A 23120-nucleotide genomic window follows, 5' to 3' on the forward strand; every position below is an offset into this window, starting at 1 on the left:
CATGCAACCCCAGACCATGACACTCCCACCACCATGCTTGACTGTTGGCAAGACGCACTTGTCTTTGTACTCCTCACCTGGTTGCCGCTACACACGCTTGATCCCAACTGAACCAAATAAGTTTATCTTGGTCTCATAAGTCCACAGCACATGGTTCCAGTAATCCATGTCCTTAGTCTACTTGTCTCCAGCAAACTGTTTGCAGGCTTTCTTGTGCATCATGTTTAGAAGAGGCTTCCTTCTGGGGCAACAGCCATGCAGACCAATTTGATGCAGTTTGCGGTGTATGGTCTGGGCACTGACAGGCTGATCCCCCTCCCCTTCAGCCTCTGCAGCAATGCTGGCAGCACTCATACGTCCATTTCCTAATTCAACCTCTGGATATGACGCTGAGCATGTGCACTCAACTTCTAAACCGATGTATGTTCTTGGCCACAGTGCTGCAGCTCATTTTCAGGGTCTTGGCAATCTTCTTATAGCCTAGGCCATCTTTATGTAGAGCAACAATTCTTTTTTTCAGATCTTTAGAGAGTTCTTTGCCATGGGGTGCCATGTTGAACTTCCAGTGACCAGTATGAGAGACTGAGAGCGATAACACCAAATTTAACACACCTGCTCCCCATTCACACCTGAGACCTTGTAACATTGAGTCACATGACACAGGGAGGGGGGATGGCTAATTGGGCCCAATTTTGTCATTTTTAATTAGGGGTGTACTCACTTTTGTTGCCAGCGGTTTTTAGACATTAATGGCTGTGTGTTGAGTTATTTTGAGGGGACAGATAATTTACACTGTTATACAAGCTGTACACTCATTACTTTACATTGTAGCAAAGTGTCATTTCTTCAGTGTTATCACATGAAAAGATATAATAAAATATTTACAAAAATGTGAGGGGTGTACTTACTTTTGTGAGATACTGTATGTAAAACAAAAGTACGGTTCTGATTTTTTAAACTTTAAAACTGCAGCATTAACTTACCTGAAAATTAGATGAATTGAAGTGTTGTTGCTATAGATAATGTTAACGTCCATGTTTAGTAAATATTGATAAGTTCTTCAATAATAAATGTTGCACTGTGAATCCTCTTTTTTTCTATGTTGAGTTAATTATTCCAGTATGCTATGTGCTTGTTTTGCCAGACATAGGTTGTTGTTGCCAGATATTTTGTAGATTATTTAGTCATCAATGGGTAATAGCGAGTGTTGTAGAAGTGCTACATTTTATCCTCCACAGCATCAGGAAGTAAGTAGAACTTCCATTACCTCATGCTGTACAGCCATTGACTCTATGCCCAGAGTGCAATAATAGTAATCTTATACTTGGTTTACTACTCTTTAAAGTTTTATTTGTAGGTAGTATTCAAAGAAATGTGTGTAAGATTTAAGTCCTATTAAGGTCACAGACTAGCTATTCTGGGACAAAGTCCCGTTTCACACATATGTGAAGCAGGAACCAGCGCGATTCCTGTGCGGATTCCCGCATCGCATGTCACTTGCAGGCAGTTCTCACTCTCCTCTACGAACTGCTGTGGGTGTCAATAGAAAGTTAATGACACCCCAGAGTGGTTCAGAGATCGCAGGGTGGACTGTCAAATGGTGCAGAAATCGAATTGGATCGCATGGTGTGCACAGCCATGTGATCTGATTCCAGTGCAGACCACAAGAAGGTTTCTGCACCATTTTGGTGTGAATGCGAAGTGATTTCAGCCATAGAATTTGTATGGCTGAATTTTCATTGCACAGACATGGCATGTGATCTGCACAGCAATGCAGTGCGAATCACATGCAATGTTTGTGTTCGCACCAATGTGAACCCAGCCTTAGAGTAAAGAGAAAAGAGGAGGTGGCGTATGTGCTGGTTTAAGTTAAGTTCATCCTTATTGCATGCATTGATCTTTGTTCCTGCTCTTTCTTTCATTTTTTAGAGGCAGAAGAAATCCTGTCTATAGACCTGGTACCTGGAGACATCATGCTTATCCCGCCTAATGGGACCATTATGCCCTGTGATGCTGTCCTGATTAGTGGAACTTGCATTGTAAATGAAAGCATGTTAACAGGTATTGGTATATGCAGGCAGTGTACCTTCAGTACAGGCATAACAATTGTAGTGCTAGCCTATTACCATGTGTGCTTAGCAGGCCTTGTACTTGATTTTAGTTTTACTTGCAATAATCAAATAGTGCATGAATTATACTGGCCATACACTAAACAATAGGCGATCAATTAGACTAAGTAATTTCAAATAATCTTAAAGTAGAAGTTTAGACAAAAACAAACTAACTCTAAATCTACTCGGAGCCACATTCTAAAACTAATCTAACCTTGTAAAGCAAAAATCTATTTCTTTATCGTACATCATGGGACACAGAGCCCTAAGTAATAACTTAATGGGTGTATAGGCACCTTCAGGTGATGGACACTGGTATACCCAATTCAAGAAGTTCACTCCCTATATTACCCCTTATCCTTCCAGGAGCACATCAGTTTTTTTTGTCAGTGTCTAAGGTGTTGGTCACGAGTGAAGATGTGCTCTGAGGAGCTCCAGGAGGGATCCATGCTGGATTTAAATAGCCTCCATAGACCAGATCCATCCAAAGTGCCACTGAGGCCAAAGTGGGTGGTACCTGGGCCTCATACCTGAAGCACGAGGTTTTGCCTGTAACGCCTCCCTTTGTAGGGCTGGACCCCGGGACCCAGAGCTTTGGTCATGCTACATTACCTAAAGCTTTCCTGGTGGGTGCTTTTTACAGGTCCAAGGGAGTGGATCACCGATATAAAGGGACCCGATCCCTGAAGGTTTGCTAAACGCAGCTCGCCGTGATGGTTGAAGGTTGGATTGTCTGTCAATTCAGCAAATCCTGCGGCGGGTAAAGGGTAAGAGAAGAAACTTAGGAAATAAAAAGTCCACCTATGCTTTCTTCTTTAAGGGAAAAAATGACTTGCCTTTAATTCTTTACTATGGGGAGTATATGCACATACCTTAATCTGTTGTCTTCACTGTAAACCTCAGTGTCAGTCTGTGTGTGGCCGCAGCAGCTTGCGCAGGGGAATACCTCTGAGGTAAAAGATCTGCCAAAATGCTTTTTTTTTTCTCCCCCCTGAAGGGACAGAGGATTAGGGAAACACCAGCGGTGTACCGCTCTTGTAATACCCGCCGCGGGGCGTGCAGGTCCCGGATTTTGTTCCATCTGTTGTGTCCTTATGCTGGCTGGTGTCAGGGGCTCTGCCTCCCCCCACCCACCCCCGTGTTGGGCCAGCTTTTGGGTCTACAGCACGAGCGAGGGAAAATTTTCAAAATGAAAGAGGGGGGCAGGTTTGCGGAGGGGGTTGGGCCTAGGAGCAGCACAGGGCAACGTCCATGAGGACGCACGACAGGCAAGCAGGATAATAAAAATACAGCTGGAGCAGTCTCTCCTCGGCTAATGAGGAGCAGCAAGCAGGCTGCACACGGGACACAGGAGCTGTGGGGCACGGAAGGGTGGCAAGTGGCATTCCTGATACAGGAAGACTTTTTTCCCAGCACTAGGTTCATCTTAATATCGGCATCATTCTGTCATGACTATTTTCAGCAAGTAGCGCAATTTTAATAGTACCTCTGCTTTTGGGCTTAGGACTAAGCGTACCAAAAATAAAAAAAAAGACACCACAAAAACCAAAAAACTACTTGATTATTCATGAGGACAGAGTGGTGTTGTGCCCTCGTCCAGACCTTTTGCCAAAAGTGGTTTCAGGTTTTCACCTGAACCAAGATATTGTCCTGCCATCGTTTTTTCCAAAACCATGTTCCAGGGAAGAGAAGTCACTACATTGTCTTGATGTGGTGAGAGCAGTGAAAATCTATTTAAAGACAACTGCTCAGATTAGAAAGACCGACGTCTTATTTATTCTGCCAGAGGGTTCTAAGAAAGGAAAGGCAGCGTCGAAATCCACTGTTGCTAAGTGGATTCGGCAAGTTATAATTCAGACTTATAATTTAAGGGGTAAGATTCCCCCTTCCCAAGTCAAAGTGCACTCTACCAGGTCGGTTAGTGCTTCTTGGGCAGTGTGTCACCAGGTCTCCATGGCTCAGATCTGTAAGGTCGCAACTTGGTCTTCAGTACATATATTCACAAAATTTTATCAGGTGGATGTAAGGAGGTATGAGGATATCGCCTTCGGGCGCAGTATAGGTCCTCATGTTTGTGGGTACCCTGCGGGTTGTGTCTTCCTCCCCTCAAATAGCATTGCTATGGGACGTCCCATTAAGTTATTACTTAGGGCTCTGTGTCCCATGATGTACGATAAAGAAAATAGGATTTTTATAATGGCTTACCTTTAAAATCCTTTTCTTGGAGTACATCATGGGACACAGAGGTCCCTTCCCTCTTTTTGGGGTTTAAATATATTGCTTTACTACAAAAACTGATGTGGTCCTGGAAGGAGGAGGGGTTATATAGGGAGTGAACTTCCTGGATTGGGTATACCAGTGTCCATCACCTGAAGGTGCCTATATACCCATTAAGTTATTACTTAGGGCTCTGTGTCCCATGATGTACTCCAAGAAAAGGATTTTACAGGTAAGCTGGTATAAAAATCCTATTTTTCTCCCTTTTCTGAAGCCGATCTTTTCTGGGCTCCAGTGGCGGATGCTGTGTGCAGGAAACAGCTGACAATGGCTGGGAAGTGATGTCACCCATAGAGTTACTATGGGGCTTACATTGTCGGCTGCCTCTCCTGCACAAGCCTACACAAAGAAGCCGCTGCTGACAGCTCGGCACGGGTCCGGTCTGGAGTGGCTGCAGAAAAAGTATGTAAAGCGACTTTCTCTTTACAGGAATAGACAGATTCGTTTTAGAGTTAGTTTTTGGCAAACTTCTACTTTAAAGTTTTAATAAATCCTCAGTGATGAAGATAAAATGTGAAATCATATCCTAATGCTTATTTTCAGTCTTTTTTTTTTTGTGTGCACAGCCTGTATTTGCGACTTAATGGAGTTGATTTACTAAAGACAAGCAGACTGTGCACTCTGCAACTGCAGTTGCACTCATTTTCCCGAGGGCTTAGTGAATGTGGTAAGACTCTGCTGATTTCCATCATCTAGTCAAGTGCAAAAGATGCAAGCAAAAATGCTGTTGGTTTTGTATCTGATTTTTTACACCGTGTACAGTGTATTTGTCTTTAGTAAATCAAACCTTACTGGGTTTTTGAACGTTCAGTGTAATTTATTTCTGGGTGACTACGCTGCCTTTTCAGGGTCTCCCTTGAGGTTAAGCATAGCCACCCTGATGTGCACGGTCCCAGCCAGGTATTTATCATTATTTGGATGTACATTATGACCCATGTGCAAGGAATCATGGGACATGTAGTCTTAATGGGGTTTATTTACTAAAGCTAAAGAGTGAAAAATCAGGCTCACTTCTGCATAGAAATCAATCTGCTTCTAACTTCAGCTTGTTCAATTAAGCTTTGGCAATAAAACACCGAAAACATCTATGCGGAAGTGAGCCTGATTTTGCACTCTCCAGCTTTAGTAAATGCAACAAATCTAATCAATCTAAATAAGTGCGCTTACAGCCTGTATGCAAACACTAGTGACATTAATCGAATAAAAAATGGATTAATTGAACCTGCATGAATAAAAGTGCAATAAAATAAATGACATGAGAAGAGTGTGCACTTGTGTGCAAAAACACACATATCCACAATTCATATATAACATATACTGAATGAGTGATCACTTCAAACTATCACTAAACAGAGTGAAATTCATCAGTGGTGAAAATACGTAAAAGTAGTGATTTTAGTCCATAAACTGAAGAGCAAAAAAGTTCCATGAGTGTGTATCAACTTCATAAAAGTAGGGAAACACATCCACATTCCATCCCGCCGTACCCCATATAGGTGAAGGGAGAAGAGAGGAGTATAAAGATGTGACTCTCTGTTGAAATAAATCCAAAGAAATGCTGAAGGTGGACCCTTACCCTGAATGGTGGACCTCCCTATTAGCAAGGTCTGACAAGCAAGCAGATTTTGCCCTCTGCGGGGACCGTCAAGTGGTGGCGTCCAACACAGCTGATGCGTCCAACTCCTCCAACCTGGTGTTATCCAAATCGTCCACCTTTTTGTTGCTGTTCTGATCAAAACCCTTTCCTTATGTCCTGATTCCTGGCGTCAGCGTCCCTACTTTTATGATTTTTTAGTTTACTTTACACAGATATTGGTGTTTATTTGTGCAGCTATAGTTTTGTGTTCCTTTTTTTTATGTTTAAGTTTTCTAGCGCGTTTTTTTTCCCATTTTTATTCAACAAATCTAATCCACAGTACATGCTCCTTAACTGGAAGTTTGAGTGAAGTACAGCAGGAGGGACACGGCGCAGAGATCTTTCAAAAGGGAAATCTGTTTAGTGCAAATTGAAGGGGAAAAACATTTTTTTCATAGCCAGTTACCTTGATTTTTGCCTGGACCCAGTTTTTCATTTCAGTAAAAACTCAAGTCTGAATCACCCACCTAGTGCGGTTTCTAAAAGATATGATTTTTTTTTTTTTAACCATAATTATATCAAGCAGTTGTATCAAAACAAATATCATTGCCCATTATAAAGCTTTCATTTATTTTTATTTTTTTTATAAGCTATGAAATTCGCAGAAATCCTCCAGAATTGGAACTTGTGACTGTGGTTTGTTTGGCAGGCCATTTTAGGCCTGCCACTCGGTTTCATATAGTAAGGCAGAGCTAAGAGCATTAAAGTGTTTGTTAACCCAAAAAAAAAAAAAAATTCAGTTTCTGATCCCTTAAAGCAGATTACACAGTACAGTGCTTGTGCCCCCCTCTAAACTGTAAAAAAAAAAAAAAAAAAAAAAAAAAAAAAAACCCTGAATCTGCTACTTGCTGTATGCCCCTCTCTAAACTGACCACGATAATCAGGGCTACTCGGCCCTGATCACCGCGGTCAAAGTGTGTCCCTCCATCAGACGTAGATGTCCTCTCTGCTCTCCTCTCACCCCCCCTCCTTCCTACCTGTCAGCATCTTCTCTGTGTCTCTGTCTCTCCACTACTATTAAAAATAAAAACCCTAAAACTGTCACTGCCAGCCGCTCTATTAGAGGCTGGCATACCACACTATCCAAGTCCTTTGTATAAACGAGCGCTCTAAATACCTCTTTGGAGCAGTCTTCATGCCGGTCATGTGACTCGCAGCCACTTTACAGCTCCGAGACATCTCTTTTGCGGGAGGTCACGTGATCTCCCCGTCTGACGTCAGAGGGAGATCACGGGCCCTCCCGCAGAAGCGATGTCTCGGAGCTGTAAAGCGGCCGCAAGTCACGTGACCAGCCTGAAGACCGCTCTAAAGAGGTTCTGAGATCTAATTATGTTCACCTTGGCTAAGTTGCACACTCATATGTCTTGTACCAAGTTTGAATTGAATATATCCTTTTTTTTCATAGGTGAAAGTGTTCCTGTGACAAAGACCAACTTGCCAGATCCTTCTAGTTCCAGAGAAGGACAAGATGAAATCTATAGCACAGAAGTTCACAAACGCCACACATTATTTTGTGGGACCAATGTCATTCAAACCAGATTTTATGCTGGAGAGCCTGTCAAAGCCATAATTGTTCGGACAGGTAGCCTAACAGATGTTGCTTATCTGCTATGACATTTTAATATGTTGGTATTTGCTACCCTGGCTCTGAATTATAGGAGTATTTATGTATAACAAAGACACCGCTAACTGTTTATTAAAAAGAAGAAATAACTTCACCATTCAGACACCAGTTAGAGTGGGCATTACATGGTCCCTGCTGTAACTTCAAACCTTTGATTTATATACTGTGTCTGGCAGGGAGAAGTTTTTCAACTCCAACTTTCTTTGCAGCTCTGAGATGTTAAGTAAATTTCAAGAGACACAAATAAAGTTGTAGCAAAATGTGAAAAGATGTTAAGTCTCAGAAATCCACACCATGGCTCAATTTGTATGGTACACTTTGTTTCGCCTATAGAGATATGTCCCTACTTTGAAAGGACCGCTTGGCCCCGCAGGCCAAAGTTTCCATATCCAGCTCTGATTCCACCCCAAAAGAATCTATAAGATGTTGTGATAACATGTTGCTTTCTTTGTAAAGCAGGGTATATACCAACAGTTGATTTTCAGCAGGGTGGAGATTTAAATCGCAATTTAAATCACTAGTAAAAAGGCTTGATTGAAATCAACTCAATTTAAATCATCATTTTTAAAGAGCAACTGTCATATATTTTTTTTTTAAATACTTTTTATTTCATAAGTCTGCATTAACAAAATTGATAATATCACATTTCATCATTTTCCAAATCATTTGTTTCCTCATATTGATTAATACAAACCAAAAAAAAGAGAAAACAATACACAATATATATGAATAGGGTTTCCTGTAGGCAGGTCTTGGTATATCCAGTCCACTTCTGGTTCTCAACCAGTCCTAACAAGCAAACTTCCAAAGTGAATGGGATGCGGTCTCCCAGCACCTCTGATAATATATTCAATCCCTGTCTCCAGTATCTACTAATGCCCAGGCAAGCCCACATTAAATGCACAAAATCAGCCCCTGGTTGATAACGCCTCTCACAGTCCGCGGATGCCGTTCGTCCCATTAACTTTAATTTACGTGGTGTGAGATAGGCTTGATGTATTATATACAGCTGTATCAATCTGTTATTACTTGCATGTGATACTTCCAAATGGGATTTATGTACCTCCTTCCATATCTCATCTGTCATAGATGTACAGACCATTTGCCACTTTCTTTTAATCTGTAACGAGCATCCCGTATCTTGGCCTGCATTAAATATGTATATAATTTAGATACTAATCCCTTTGGTCCCTGAGTTCTTAATATTCCAATTAGAGGGAATTTTGATATATTAATGATATATTAACATTATTACTACCAAATTGAGCCTGCAGTGCGTGCCTTAACTGTAGGAATCTATAAAAATTTATATTTGTTAGGTTATAGTGTGTTTTTAAGCAATCAAATGAGCATATATTCCCACTTTCATAAACCTGATCCAGTACTACTATTCCTTTATGCATCCAGAATTTATTATCTTGCAGTGTACCTAATTCCTCAAGAGGTTATTCCGCATGGATAACTCAGATGGCATGTCCCTAAATCCTGTTAGCTTTTTAACCTCCCTCCACACCGATCGTGCCAAAGAGAGCATAGGTATCTTTACCCTTGGTAATTGTTTATGTCGTGCCTCGAGTCCTGTCAATAGATTCTCGGCCTGGACAATCCTTAAAAGGTACTTCTCCACTCCCAAACTTTGTTCCTGTATTAACCAAGTACTGTATGCAGATGTCTTAATTGCCCTGCAAGGTGGTACAGATACGTATCTGGCAAAGCCAGTCCTGTTGCTGGTTTTGCCTGCTGTAAAGTTGTAAGCTTTACTTTGCATTAGCCCATATAAATTTAGTAAATTGAGAGTTCAGGCTTTTAAAAATCTTTTTAGGCACTACTACTGGGGAGTGTGAAAAAATATAAAAAACACTTTGGTAATAAAATCATTTTAATTACATTTATTCTACCCACCACTGACAATGGCAACTTACCCCACATCCTCAGCTTACATTTACTATGTTCCATCAGTGGATTTACATTGGCCACCAATGAATCGGAGGGTTGTCTTGTTATATAGATCCCTAGGTATTTAAAGGAGTCCACTATTTTAAGTGGGGCATCTATCCTTTCCTCCATTTCTGATTATTGCTGCAGTGGCATAAGAAAGGACTTCTGCCAATTAATCTTAAGCCCTGAGTACTGGCCAAAGGTGTCTATTATACTTATTGCTTTTCCCAATGTGCTCTGCATATCCCGCATTTATAGTATAATATTGTCAGCGTAAAGTCCGATCTGTTCCATATTATCACCCAACTATAGCCCCTGATATTCTTCAATTTGCCAAAACCGTAGGGCCAACGACTCTATTGTAATATCAAACAAAAGAGGGGATAGTGGGCATCTGTCATCTCTATTCTGCAGCGGCTCCTTCTCTGACCTGCTGTTGACTCACAGACAGTTTTATTCACTTTAATGGGACGGCTAGTGATGTGGTAGTGACACAACAAGGTGAGAGACATGGCGACAGCTGGTGAGTAAAAGCCCTCTAAAAGGCGCTGCCATGATGGATCTGAAATGACAGGTGCTCTTTAAATGTAAGGACTTATTCTTGCTGGTAGTTAGAATCTTTAATATTTGCAAACAAAATGAAAGTTTCATATTTGGAATAATAGGCTGTCAGGTTAGTAAAACGTCGATATCAGAACGGATTCAATCATACTGTTTGTAGTGTACATAGATTTGCAAAACAATGGGATAAAGGAATATTCCTGAACGTTGGGTTTTTTTATGGTTACTGTGAAATTGTGTGAATGCATCAATGCAATGCATGTTATCTCAGCTTGCAGAGCTTAGATTCATTGAATGAGTTTACCAAAAAATGTAAATATTGCAGAATATACAGCCTCATGCTACATAACTAAGCTCAATTTCATGCTGAATAAACTAAATTATTAATGTATCTTAAATAGAAAACCCGCTTTAGATTTTTACTCCAAAAGCATTTTATTAAAATACATTTTGATAACAAACAAAAAAATCTATTTAAATCAAAAAAATCTGATTTTTTTTTTTGATTTAAAAAAAAAAAAAATAATTGATTTATATCCACCCTGATTTTCAGTACGTGTATACCCAGCTTTAGTGTTACCAAATCCCTACTGTCTCTTGCAGAATAATGAATTTACCTGTTGTGTGTTGTGCCCCCAGGATTCAGCACATCTAAAGGACAGCTTATTCGCTCCATATTGTATCCAAAGCCAACAGACTTCAAGCTTTACAGAGATGCCTATCTGTTCCTGCTCTGTCTGGTTGCAGTGGCTGGGGTTGGGTTCCTTTACACAGTTGTAAATAGTATTTTAAATCAGGTAATATTTTTGGCTTTTATATATTGATATTTATTTTGAGTTAACAGAGTTAATATTGAGCGATAAAATGAAACACAAGAATGTGTTTATCAGGTTTTAACAGTATATTGTGTCCTGTGTCTGTTTTTAGGTCCCCGCTAGCACTATTATTATTGAGTCACTTGACATCATAACCATTACAGTACCTCCTGCCCTTCCTGCTGCTTTAACTGCTGGGATTGTGTATGCACAGAGGCGCCTGAAAAAACTTGGAATCTTTTGTATCAGCCCACAGAGAATAAACATTTGTGGACAGTTAAACCTCATATGCTTTGACAAGGTAAATATTTTTGTAGCTTAACTGTACTTTTCAGACAACAGTTTTCTGACTGAAATATAGGTGCACACTCATACTGTAATACACACATTGCCTTTAAATTGCTTCAATGTATTACATTTCTTAAAAAGTGCATAACATTGATTAGGAAAAATGCAGACAAATGCATCCAAAATGCACAGTGCAAGACCTTTCACCATTGCTCTGCAATGCCTTGGTGAGAACAGGTCCAGCTGTATCATCACAAGAGATGCAGCATGCAATAATGAAGCTAAAATTTACATGGGCACCACTCAAGTATTCCTAAAAGAAGAATATCTTTTCCCCAATCCTCAGCTACCTGAGGGTAATGCTGCTTTGTAAGCTGTTGATTCACGTGAAGTCTGATTTTAATAATTGGAGGCATTTAAGAAGATATTGTAATTCATTTTGCATACATTTCAGATGAGGTAAAAAAAAAATTGAGAATTCTGTGTTTCAGGAAAACCTTCCTATGTTTTTTTTTTTGTTAACAGAATTGTTTTGTCAGGCTTTAACATAGAACAGATTTATAAGCTATATTTCTCATTTTTTCAGAAAGACATTTTAAATGTAGCTCTCTTGTGTTTTCAGACTGGCACTCTTACTGAAGATGGGCTGGACCTTTGGGGAATCCAGAGAGTAGATCATGCACGGTGAGAATTTACATGGGCTCCTCATACTTTTGGAGTGAATAATTCCACATGGATTGTGACATATGGATCTCTATATTAGATCCTTGTACATTACTTGTGCTTGGATATGTTTAGTGGTTCTGGAATACAGTAGAAAAAAAATAGGATTTTTTTTTTTTTTTTTTTTTTACTTGTGATAAAATTCTCTTCTCTGCACTCATTTGAGGGACATAGCAGAGATCATTTGATTTTGACTGTTGGGTTATAGTGCTGCCTGTAGGAGTTGGACACTGCTGTCTAGAACCCCCATCTGTTAGAGGTAGCTTAGTCTTTGGCCATACACGGAGCTAATTTTGGCTGGTTCCTGATGAAATGTTGGGATCCTCCTACCCAACATCCTTCTTCTGAAAAGGAGCTGGGCAGAAAATTGTCCAATCAGATGCAACCACTTATTCTGACAGCTGCATGACAAAAAAGTCAATGGAGGGGTGGGGGCAAGGTTTCAAGATAGTAGTATACCTGGGACCCCAATGACCCCTAACAGGGATCCTAAAAAGGAGGTGGAAGCCTGCATGTCAGGCGTGGTTACCTTGCCAGAAAAAATGGAATGCCTTATCCATAGGTTTCTAGCTGGGGAGCAACCAGTCAGTGCTCACAAAATGCCCTGATAAAAGTATCCGCCAGCAGACAGGAAAAGATTTTCTAGAAGAAGCCAAATATACTTACTGCTCCTGCTGTACCAGTGCCCCCATTGCCAGGTAACCCATGCAGCACCTGTCCTCCAGCAGTCTTGGATGCAGCTTTGTGCTCATGGATCCACCAAGCACATGCTAAAGCCACATCAAGTGAGGATAGGAAGCCTTGGGGCACAGTGTTTCCCAACAGGCTGCATACAGCTGTGCTCTCCTAGATGAAAGACCTCCTGTTCTCTGTACCCCTTATTCCCTTGAGCATGAGTGGAAGTGAGAGCAGTAGCTCAAAAGCTCTGGCCTAGCCACACGTAGGTCACACCAAAGCCTTTGGCCTCGAGCAACGGCCAGCTGACCATGGAACCCATGAGGGAGAGTGAGGTAGGGTTGACCAGCCCACGTCCCCAACAATCCAAGTGTACACATACACTCCGGGAGGGTGAGAATTGATCTGGGACCGCTGTTCTGTGCAAGGCTACCACAGGGGAAATGGTGGGCTTTCTCTGGCCACAATCAAGGTGACCTGGCCGGTCATATGTGCCCCACAAGATCAGACTTGCAGTCAGCTATAAGGGAAAAAAAGCTGTCACAAATTATCTGCTATAAGGAGCTGCAGGCGCTTGTTTGCTGGCCTAGGGAAACTGCAGGTGTTTAGATTTTCCAGTCTGTTACCCAGCCAACTGTTAAATGAAGAATGTTGCAGACAAACCTGCTATGACGTGGAACTGCATGCATTTGGTAGATGGCCTGGGAACATTAAAAGAATCCAAACGCCCAGACACCTGTTTGAAAAAAATCCACCAATCAGTTTGGGAAAAAATGCAACTAGCACAAAAAAATTAGAACCCCAGAAGGGATGCTTAGTTCCTCTTTCCTTGATGCTAGGCAAAAACAAGTTCTCTCTAACAGATGGGAGTTTTGGCCACCAGCAGGGACTTATTTTTGTGCTTGGTGTTTTACTAATGCAGGTGGCACTATAACTCAGTGCAGTGGTCAAGTTATTAAAATCTCTGCTGTGTCCTTTAACCTCTAGCTGTCTGGGGCATGTTTTTCCCATACATGTTAAAATATTTTTTTTGTTAGAAAATTACTTGGAACCCTCAAACATTACATATTTTCTTAAAGCAGTGGCCCTGGAGGATAAATTGGTGGCTGTTGCAGATTTTTGTCACAAAAGATTTGCACAGCCATTTATCAAATGCAAATTTTCTGAAGAAAATACACTTACATGAATTTTAGTGCACACAAATAGAATGCTCAATTTTTGTTAAAATATAAGATGATGGTGTGTTGAATAAATAGATACCAAACATGTCAAGATTTAAAATTGCACACACTGTGAAGTGGCGACAAACTACAGTATCTAAAATTGCCCGCAGGAGACACTTTGAAAACCTTTACAGGTTATCAGTTTAGAGTTAAATGTAGTAATGCTAGAATTATTGCTCCCACTCTGATGTTTGTGGCGATAAATCATGTGTGGTACAAGCACCGCTTTCGTAGGCGTGATGTGCAGGACCTGCATTGGCATTTACATTTGCGTGTGAACACGGAGGGTCAGGGTCCCTTTTAATTTTTTTTAATTGCATCTTTTTTACACTTTTTACTTTTTTTTTTTAACTTTATTCCTATAACAAAGGGTGAACAAACCCCCTTCTGATATCCCTTCTAGGGGGTTAAAAGCACCCTGCTCGAATAACGATGCTTTATCGCTTCAGTGTGAAAGGGCTCTTACAGGTAAGCTGTAGGAAAAATACACACGCGCACACACACCCCTCTACCTTTTCACTGGAAAGCTAGGTGTGCTGCTGTTTCTCCTCCCCTAGCTCCTATGCAGCTGAGAACAGAGTGAGTGTGATCACTTATACAAAGGGGAAAAAAGGTATTTATAATGTGTTTTTTAAAAATCTGTAAACATATGCTTTTTTGCCTTTCATTTCTACATTAACCACTTGCCTACCAGGCCAATTCTGACATTTCTCTCCTACATGTAAAAATCTTAATTTTTTTCCTAGTGAATAAAATGGCGGTCGTTGCACGGTATTTGCTCAGCAATTTTTGAAACGCATTTTTTTTCTTGGAAAAAAAAACGCTTCATGCATTAAAAAAACAAAACCGTAGTGTTAGCCCAATTTTTTTGCATAATGTGCAAGACGATGTTACGCCCAGTAAATGGATACCTAACATGTCATGCTTCAAAATTGCACACGCTCATGGAATGGCGTCAAACTTCGGTATTTAAAAATCCCCATAGGCGATGCTTTCAATTTTTTTACAGGTTACATGTTTTCAGTTACAGAGGAGGTCTAGTGCTAGAATTATTGCTCTCGCACTAACGTTCGTGGCGATACCTCACGTGTGGTTTGAAAGTCGTTTACATACTGTATGCGGGCGCGACTTGCGTATGTGTTCGCTTCTGCAAGTGAGCACGCGGTGACAGGGGCGCTTAAAAATTTATTATTATTATTAACTTTACCTTTATTTTTTTAGTTTGATGCTTTTTTTTTTAGCACTTTTAATACTATTACAAGGAATGTAAACATCCCTTGTAATAGGAATTGTGCGTGACAGGTCCTCTTTACAGTGAGATCTGGGGTCAATAAGTCCCCAGATCTCACCTTTAGGTTGGGGAAAAAAAAGATCCTGGCTTCCCAGCTGAGGCGGCGGCATTTTTTCAAATGCAGAGGCCGGGCGTGATGACATAACATCACGCCGGGCCTCCAAACGATCATAGAGACTCCGGGGACCATCTGGCCCGCTGGAAATCTCCTATGGTCAACATCCGCCGCCGGTCGTTTCTTTCTCCAGTTTGCCGATGGCAGGGGCGAGCTGGGAGACGTCCCTTCCCGCCACCTGTAAGAAAGATCAAGCGGCTATGATTGTTCTTATGGTGCAGGGAATCGCCGGCTGAAACAGAAGATATCTGAATGATGCCCAATACACTAATGCAGGCAACACAAAATGGTGAGTTGTAGTCTGGATCTGTCCTGAGCCACTGCGCCACTTAGGGGCTGGTGCAGGGGGCGCACAGGGGCAGAGGGGGATCTTGATGTGAAGGGGGATTGGGATTGGGATTTGCGGGGGGGACTGAGGGCACTGATGTAAGAACTGGATTGTGATATAGGAGGAGAGATATTAGTCATTGCACAAACATGAGATTTGGACCTCTGCTGGAAGAACATTTTACTGATTGGACCTTCATGAATTTTAATGCAATACCCATGCATTAATAGTTCAGGTTTCTGCTCTTAGTGTGTTTCTGGACAAGTGGTAAACTATACTAGCATCTGACTTTTGAAAGCCTTGTGCAGAATGCAGGAAGATGATGATACCTCCTTGGGGTATAGCCCTTGTTCTGCAAACTACATCTCTGCTTTCTTACTGAGAATCTTGTCTTGTTTTCAGTGTTCTTTAAAACTGTGTATAAGATCATTCATCCAGTGAAATCCAAGCTTGTTCTGGGTCAGTGACTTCAAGCACTTCAGCCAAAGGATCATCGGGTTGGCTAACTTTCAGAAGGATGGCAGTAGCAGCACACATATGACATATGTCTAATTCCAGTTAAGGCCCCTTTGACACTTGTGTGACTTTTCCTGCGACTTTGGACATCAGAGTCGCATGACAAGTTGTGCCCTGTGATTCCCAGTGATAACCATTCATATCTGTGCGACTTCAAACTAGCCCCTGTACTATTTTGGGTCCGACTTTGATGTGAGTTGAGGTCCATAGACCTCACGTTTTCACAGACATTCCCTGAAATCACGGCAAAATCGCGTGACTTTCAAGTCGCGGCAGTGTGAAAGGGGCCTAAAATTGCTTTTATGTTTGGTGCTACTTCATCCCGCAAAGTAGGGCAGGTTCAGACATAGATCAATTTCTAAACATTCTTCAAGATAAAGGATTTTTTTTAAAACTTGCTCTAGTGTTTAATTGGCCCTCTATTTAGTCACTCCTTTGTTAAACACATGCACTTAGTTACATAATTTAACTGTAATTCTTTGTTACAATATTGTAATTTATTCTAATTACTTTTTCTGTAATAATTTCAGGTTCCTTCTGTCAGAAGAGAAAGCTTGCAGTGAGGGTTTGGTCAAGTCTCATTTTGTTGCCTGTATGGCAACCTGCCATTCACTAACAAAGATTGATGGAGTGATTTCAGGTGATCCTCTAGACTTAAAAATGTTTGAAGCCATAGGATGGGTGAGTGGTCTCGTCTTTCTTCTTGCTAGCTACCCATGCTTAGTTTGATGTTGATTTTCTTCACTTTTACACACATAGCGTGTTGCCCTAAGCTGTTCAGTGGGTGATATACTCAAGAAATTTGCTGTTCCTCATATTCCCTCTTTTTGTAGAACTTATTTGTGAAATCCAGCCATCATCCAAAAGGCCTTGTACCTAAATACTATGGAAAACCTTACCTCTAGCAATCATCATCGTGCTTTGTTTAATTTGTATTTTCATATAGGAGGTTGAAAAAAGCTTTAAAATGCAACATAGGTAAAACCAAATTTAAAGTAAGAGTCATACCCTTTATTCACTAAAACCCCCTTTCAAGCGGGTGGACTGATTGGGTCTGCCTGTCAGTTTTAAGGACCCAATCAGACACTCCATTATCCTCTATAGAGCAGTGGATGTAAACGGACATATGTTTGTTTGCATCCACTGACATCCGATCCGCTAAAAACAGATGGGGAACCGTTGATCAAATCGGATGGCAATCTGGTGTAAACGAACAAGCAGTCCTTTTACATCTGTCCGCCCATAGAGGAGAGTGGGCCTGCTCAGCGAGGATTAGCGGACAGATTCCCCGCTGAGCAGGCAGACTCCTGGAGGAGTCCGTCCCATGTGAAAGGGGCCTAACTCATGTTTTCAAGCTGTTGCAACATTTGGTATTTTTGCCTGGCATTGTACAATAATGGCGTTGGGATGCTGCCATTGGTGTACAGTAGGATAATCCAGAAGCATCACACGGTTTACTTTTCTTTTTAAAAGCACAATTTACTGAAATGTCACAGAGTAAACATTTCTTTAAGTTCTGTTGGCCGCAGTGTTCATTTCAGCGCACATCACCACAATGGGTTGGCATGAACTGGCCTAAGTGCTGGATTTCCAAATAGGTAGAGTAGGCACAGGCCTATGAGCCCCATGCCCTTTAAGGGCCCCACAACAACGGATCAAAATAATATTGATTTCATTTTGAAAATAAATTACAAAAGATTTTCTGAATAATTTACGAAAGATAGAAAAAATGAGTCCATGCAATAAACTGGAAACTTTACATCACAGATAGAGAAAATACTATATTTATGAAATGTACCCAAAAACAACCTAAAGTACATAAACTATAGACATCAGGTTCACATTACAGATTGTCTCTTAAAAGCTCTTATGTGTAATGTAGAAAAGTGATGGTCATCTCCATCTAGCGGCCGACGTGCACACTACTTAGTTGTTATAATATTCCACTTGAGTGTGCACACGAGAAGCCTCCAGAAACCGGCGAGGGGGGCCCCTAGGTTTTGACTGCCTAGTTTAATCTGGCACTGAGTGGCCTGATACTTGGCAAGATGTTTCACATTGGGACAGCACTGGAAATAGCTGCCCGGTGCAGTCCTCACCATACCTAATATAAACAGGCCCTAAAACAACACATATATATATACACAGAGCAGGGAGATAAAATGAAATCCAACCTTTCCCTGACACACAGTTTTAGCTGTTTGTATAATGTTAGGCTATACAGAAAATAATCAGGACTGGGTAGTTTTGTCAAAGTTCTAATACCCCTTGAGAGGTCTTGGAATATTTCACAACAATTGTGAGCTGTTGATAGTAAAGTCTGTTTGATAGGTCTATAAACCTTTGATCACAGGCTTTAAAGAAAACGGGCTTGTTGTACAGAAGTAATAGTTTCAGTTAATGTGACAAAAACTATTTTTGCTTCTATTTAGGTGACGTTGAGTTTTGGTGTTTTTTGTAGGTACTTACATTCCCATTCAAAGTTTTCTCATTGTGTTTTTATGCTCCATATCACTACTGTAAGTCTGCAATTGCTTATGTTGTACCATTTGCTGCAGAAATGGTATCAGAATCTCAGTTACTATACTGAAAAGAACTTTACATGGCTTTCAAGCATGTTGGTTAAAAAAGTATACCCGTGGCATTTTTGTATTTAGATAGGTCTATTGTGAAGGATATTTAGGGGCTCTCTTGGAAGTTCTAACTCTGCTTTCTACATAGTGCCAGGTTAGCGACTCACTAGGTAGTGATGCGAGGTAAGAATAACTACTATGAAACATCTGTGTATTTGGCCAAGTCAGCAGTGGCGAGATAGATAGATCATTCTTAAACTTAGCCACTTAGGTCACAGAAGCTTTGTTATGTTTAGAATGGCTCAGCTATAATTTTGAGTTAAGGAACGGTTAATCCTATTTAACAGAATAACACTATTGTCTTTTAGATCCTGGAAGAAGCCACTGAGGAGGAGACTGCACTACATAACAAGATAATGCCTACAGTTGTTAAACCTCCTAAACAACCGGGCACAGAGCTAAAACCTGCAGACAGTGAGGAAATGGTATGTGTAGTCCTAAAAATAGTTATGTGCTTTTTTTAAATTTTTTTATTTTTCATTATTCTAAACTTGTAGTTTTTATTACTTCTCAGTCTTCTCTTTTGTGAGCAGCAACAGGATACAGCCTTTAGCCTATTGACGAGCTAATTAAAGGGCTAGTATGTGTTGATATTAGAATGCCACAGGTTATATTTTTTAAAACATAAGCGGTTATGCACCACAGGCTCATAGAGAGTTTAAGATTCATAAAATGTATTATGAATTTTGTTATATGACCCCGGCACCTTTTATTAAGAGACCTCTTAACCACCCCAGACTTGCCACTATAATTAACTGGCTGGTCACGGGACCTACTGTTCTGACTGGACCATTTAAAGTATCATCCAAGTATAATGCAAAAGGTAAGCACCGTCAATGCGGTTGCACAAGGCCACAAGTGACATTGTGGTAGGTCCTAGTGAGGTGCATGAGGCAAGCACTAGCAGTGGGGTGTTACAACATCAGCCATGAAGAATATGGGCAACACGGTCCCAGAAAGACTGTACTAGTGTCCCAGAGTGACTTTTCAATAATGTTTACTGTTCTTTAACCCCTTCCCGACCAGCGCACGCCTATGTACGTCGGCAGAATGGCACAGCTGGGCAAATGGACTTACAGGTACGTCCATTTGAATTCCCCGCCGTGCCATTGCATGCGCTCTGCCCGGGAGCTCCGTGAGTCGGGTCGCGGGTCCCGCGGACCCCGTTCGTCGAGAGGACGAACGGGGAGATGCTGATGTAAACAGCATCTCCCCGTTCTGCCTAGTGACAAGTGTCACTGATCCCTGCTCCCAGTGATCAGCATAGTGACACAGCTAGCCCATCCCCCCTACAGTTAGAAAACACTCCCTAGTACTGACTTAACCCCTCCCCGCCCCCTAGTGGTTAACCCCTTCACTGCCAGTGTCATTTACACAGGAGTCAGTGCATTTTTAATCGCACTGATCGCTGTATAAATGACAGTGGTCCCAAAAATGTCCGCCATAACGTCGCAGTCACAATAAAAATCGCTGATCACCGCCATTACTAGTAAAAACCATAAAACTATCCCCTATTTTGTAAACGCGATAACTTTTGCGCAAACCAATCAATAACCGCTTATTGCGATTTTTTTTTTTTTTTTTTACCAAAAATACGTAGAAGAATACGATCGGCCTAAACTGAGGAAAAAAAATTTTTTTTATATATTTTTGGGGGATATTTATTATAGCAAAATTTAAAAAACAATGCGTTTTTTTCAAAATTGTCGCTCTTATTTTGTTTATAGCGCATAAAATAAAAATCGCAGAGGTGGTCAAGTACCACCAAAAGAAAGCTCTATTTGTGGGAAAAAAAGGACGTCAATTTTGTTTGAGAGCCACGTCGCACGACCGCGCATTTGTCAGTTAAAGCTACGTAGTGCCAAATCGCAAAAAGTGCTCTGGTCAGGAAGGGGGTAAAATCTTCCGGAGCTGAAGCGGTTAATTCAGTAGCGGCCTCATCCCCCATTTACAGTCCAACCAGTTATTAAAATTTTATCAGATATAATCTTTTTTTTTTTTTTTTTTTTTTTTTTGTGTTCACCGAGAAAATATATATATAGTTGTCAGGAATCCAGGTTCCAGCTATACCATGCCATTTAAGTGAAGGCCTATCACTGTATTAGAATTTAAAACATTTCCTGGCCTGACCTCAAAAAAGAATGAACTGCAACCATATTGATCCACACACCCAATCCACCACATGCCAATATATTCTTCAGTCATGCCATTTGTCAGACTGTTGCTAACTGGACTGGGTAGATGGATACAGAGAACACAATCCTATCTTTGAGGACCATGTTCTGCTGAAACAATTGCAGCTCATGCCTTCAGTGCTTCATTTTGTGTTGATGTCCTAGACCTAGAGAATGTACTGCGCCAGGTCTCTAAGGTTTACACTGCTCATTGTGCATATGCACAGAATTTTGTGGTTAACCACTTGCCCACTGGGCACTTAAACCCCCTTCCTAATCAGACCAATTTTTTAGCTTTCATTTTCAGCTTTCGGTGCTCTCACAATTTGAATGACAATTACTCAGTCATGCAACACTGTACCCATATGATTTTTTTAGTCCTTTTTTCACACAAATAGAGCTTTCTTTTGGTGGTATTTAAACACTACTGGGTTTTTCATTTTTGTAAAAAAAAATGCATATTTTAAAGTTTCTGTAATAAAATTTAGCAAATTAGTAATTTTTCTTCATAAATTTTTGCCAAAAGTTATACTGCTACATATCTTTGGTAGCAATAACCCAATAATAATAATATAATAACCCAATAATAATAATATAAAAAAAGTATCACGGACAGTACTCAGTTTTCTCTGTCACAATTGCACTAATACGGCTACAATCACCTCAAGTATGATGGAAGATACTGCATATAGCCGGATGAAGAAGCAGCTAACCAACCTGATCACAAAGGAAACACAGGTCAACAGCGACATCTTCTTTCTCTCGATATGCAAAAAGAGGAATCTCATACCACAAGGTCTCCGGATTAAAAATCCTTGTGCAAATACACTGAACTCTCCTTATGCAGAAGGACTCTGCAGACGTACCAGCGAAAGGTTAAGGACAACCTCATTCATAAATTGTATGGTAAAAGGGAAACAAAAACAGTTGGTGTTTGAAACCTCAACATCATTGGACCTTACAAGCATCAACCTAATTAAGAATGAAATTGAAACCTTACAAAGACAACTGCAAAAACTTGCCATGAACAGGAAGCAGAAAAAACTCCAAAAGCTACACCAAGAGCAGACCTTTTGGATACAACCTAAACAACACAAAACAAACACAACCTCTATAACTCCTGCTATCAGCAACTTGGAAACCAATCCAGAATCCCTTGTGTAAATGCTGACCTGACGGAAAATGTGGATATAACAGAGGAACTCGGAATCATAAATTTGTCAAATCATAAACTTTCAACACCAGAAATAACAGTCCTCAAAGGCCTCACATTCTGCCCAACCACCAAATTGGATAATTTACAGGTATGGTCAGATATGGAGGAATTTCTTCAGTAGACTATGGCTCAAAGAATATTTTTACTGTAATGAAAGGAATCCTAGGACAATAGGAGGTGACAAAAAGAAAATAGCAACTTCACACCTCCACAAAGACGCAACCCCAAACTGGATACCTATATTGACAGCTTCAGGCTGCGTGTCATATCCCTGATATCCATTCAACAAAAGAAAATATTATACAACCTTTCACCACTGAAGCGAAGGGCTGTACACGATCTGCACAATAATCAGACCACAACCATCAAACCAGCAGATAGGGGGAGCAGTCGTTGCGATGGATACAGACAAATATATACAAGAGGGCCAGAGGCAGCTGGCAAATACCACTTACTACAAAAAACTGGATTATGATCCAACCCAGGATTTTACTAAGCAATTAAAAGGTCTCATTAAAACAATACCAAGTCACCTACATTCAGAACTTATCAATGCGATTCCAGATAATCCAGAAATTGGAGACTTCTACATGCTGCCCAAGATTCACAAGCCAGGAAATCCAGGCAGACCCATTATAACAGGTATGAATACACTTACCGAACATATCTCAGGCCTTGTAGAAAACATGTTAAAACAATTAGTCATGAACACTACTAGTTTCCTGCAAGACACCACTGATTTTCTGAACAAGCTTAATAATATACAACAATTACCACCAAAAACACTTCTAGTCACTAAGGATGTAGAATCTCTGTACAGTAACATCCCTCACAAGGTTGGGTTGGCAGCATGTCACAGATTCTTATCATTCTCAACAAACCACAAATACACTGCTGAGGATGTTACACAGCTCATCGAATTCATTCTTACACATAACTACTTTACTTTCAACAATGACATCTATCTTCAATGTAT

The 23120-nt window shown here is 40.7% G+C and overlaps 1 protein-coding gene across 2 annotated transcripts in view; it reads left to right on the plus strand.

Moving 5' to 3' along the window:
- Positions 1–23120, plus strand: part of ATP13A3 (ATPase 13A3) — a 201863-nt gene that overhangs the window by 115157 nt on the left and 63586 nt on the right. For both annotated transcript variants that reach the window (XM_073626350.1, XM_073626351.1), the window contains exons 10-16: positions 1930–2061; positions 7430–7606; positions 10787–10944; positions 11075–11263; positions 11873–11934; positions 16652–16802; positions 19063–19179. In XM_073626350.1, coding sequence (XP_073482451.1) covers positions 1930–2061; positions 7430–7606; positions 10787–10944; positions 11075–11263; positions 11873–11934; positions 16652–16802; positions 19063–19179 — 986 coding nt within the window. The remainder of the gene's footprint in view (positions 1–1929; positions 2062–7429; positions 7607–10786; positions 10945–11074; positions 11264–11872; positions 11935–16651; positions 16803–19062; positions 19180–23120) is intronic.

Source organism: Aquarana catesbeiana, linkage group LG04, assembly GCF_042186555.1.
Source record: "Aquarana catesbeiana isolate 2022-GZ linkage group LG04, ASM4218655v1, whole genome shotgun sequence".
NCBI classification, from domain to species: domain Eukaryota; kingdom Metazoa; phylum Chordata; class Amphibia; order Anura; family Ranidae; genus Aquarana; species Aquarana catesbeiana.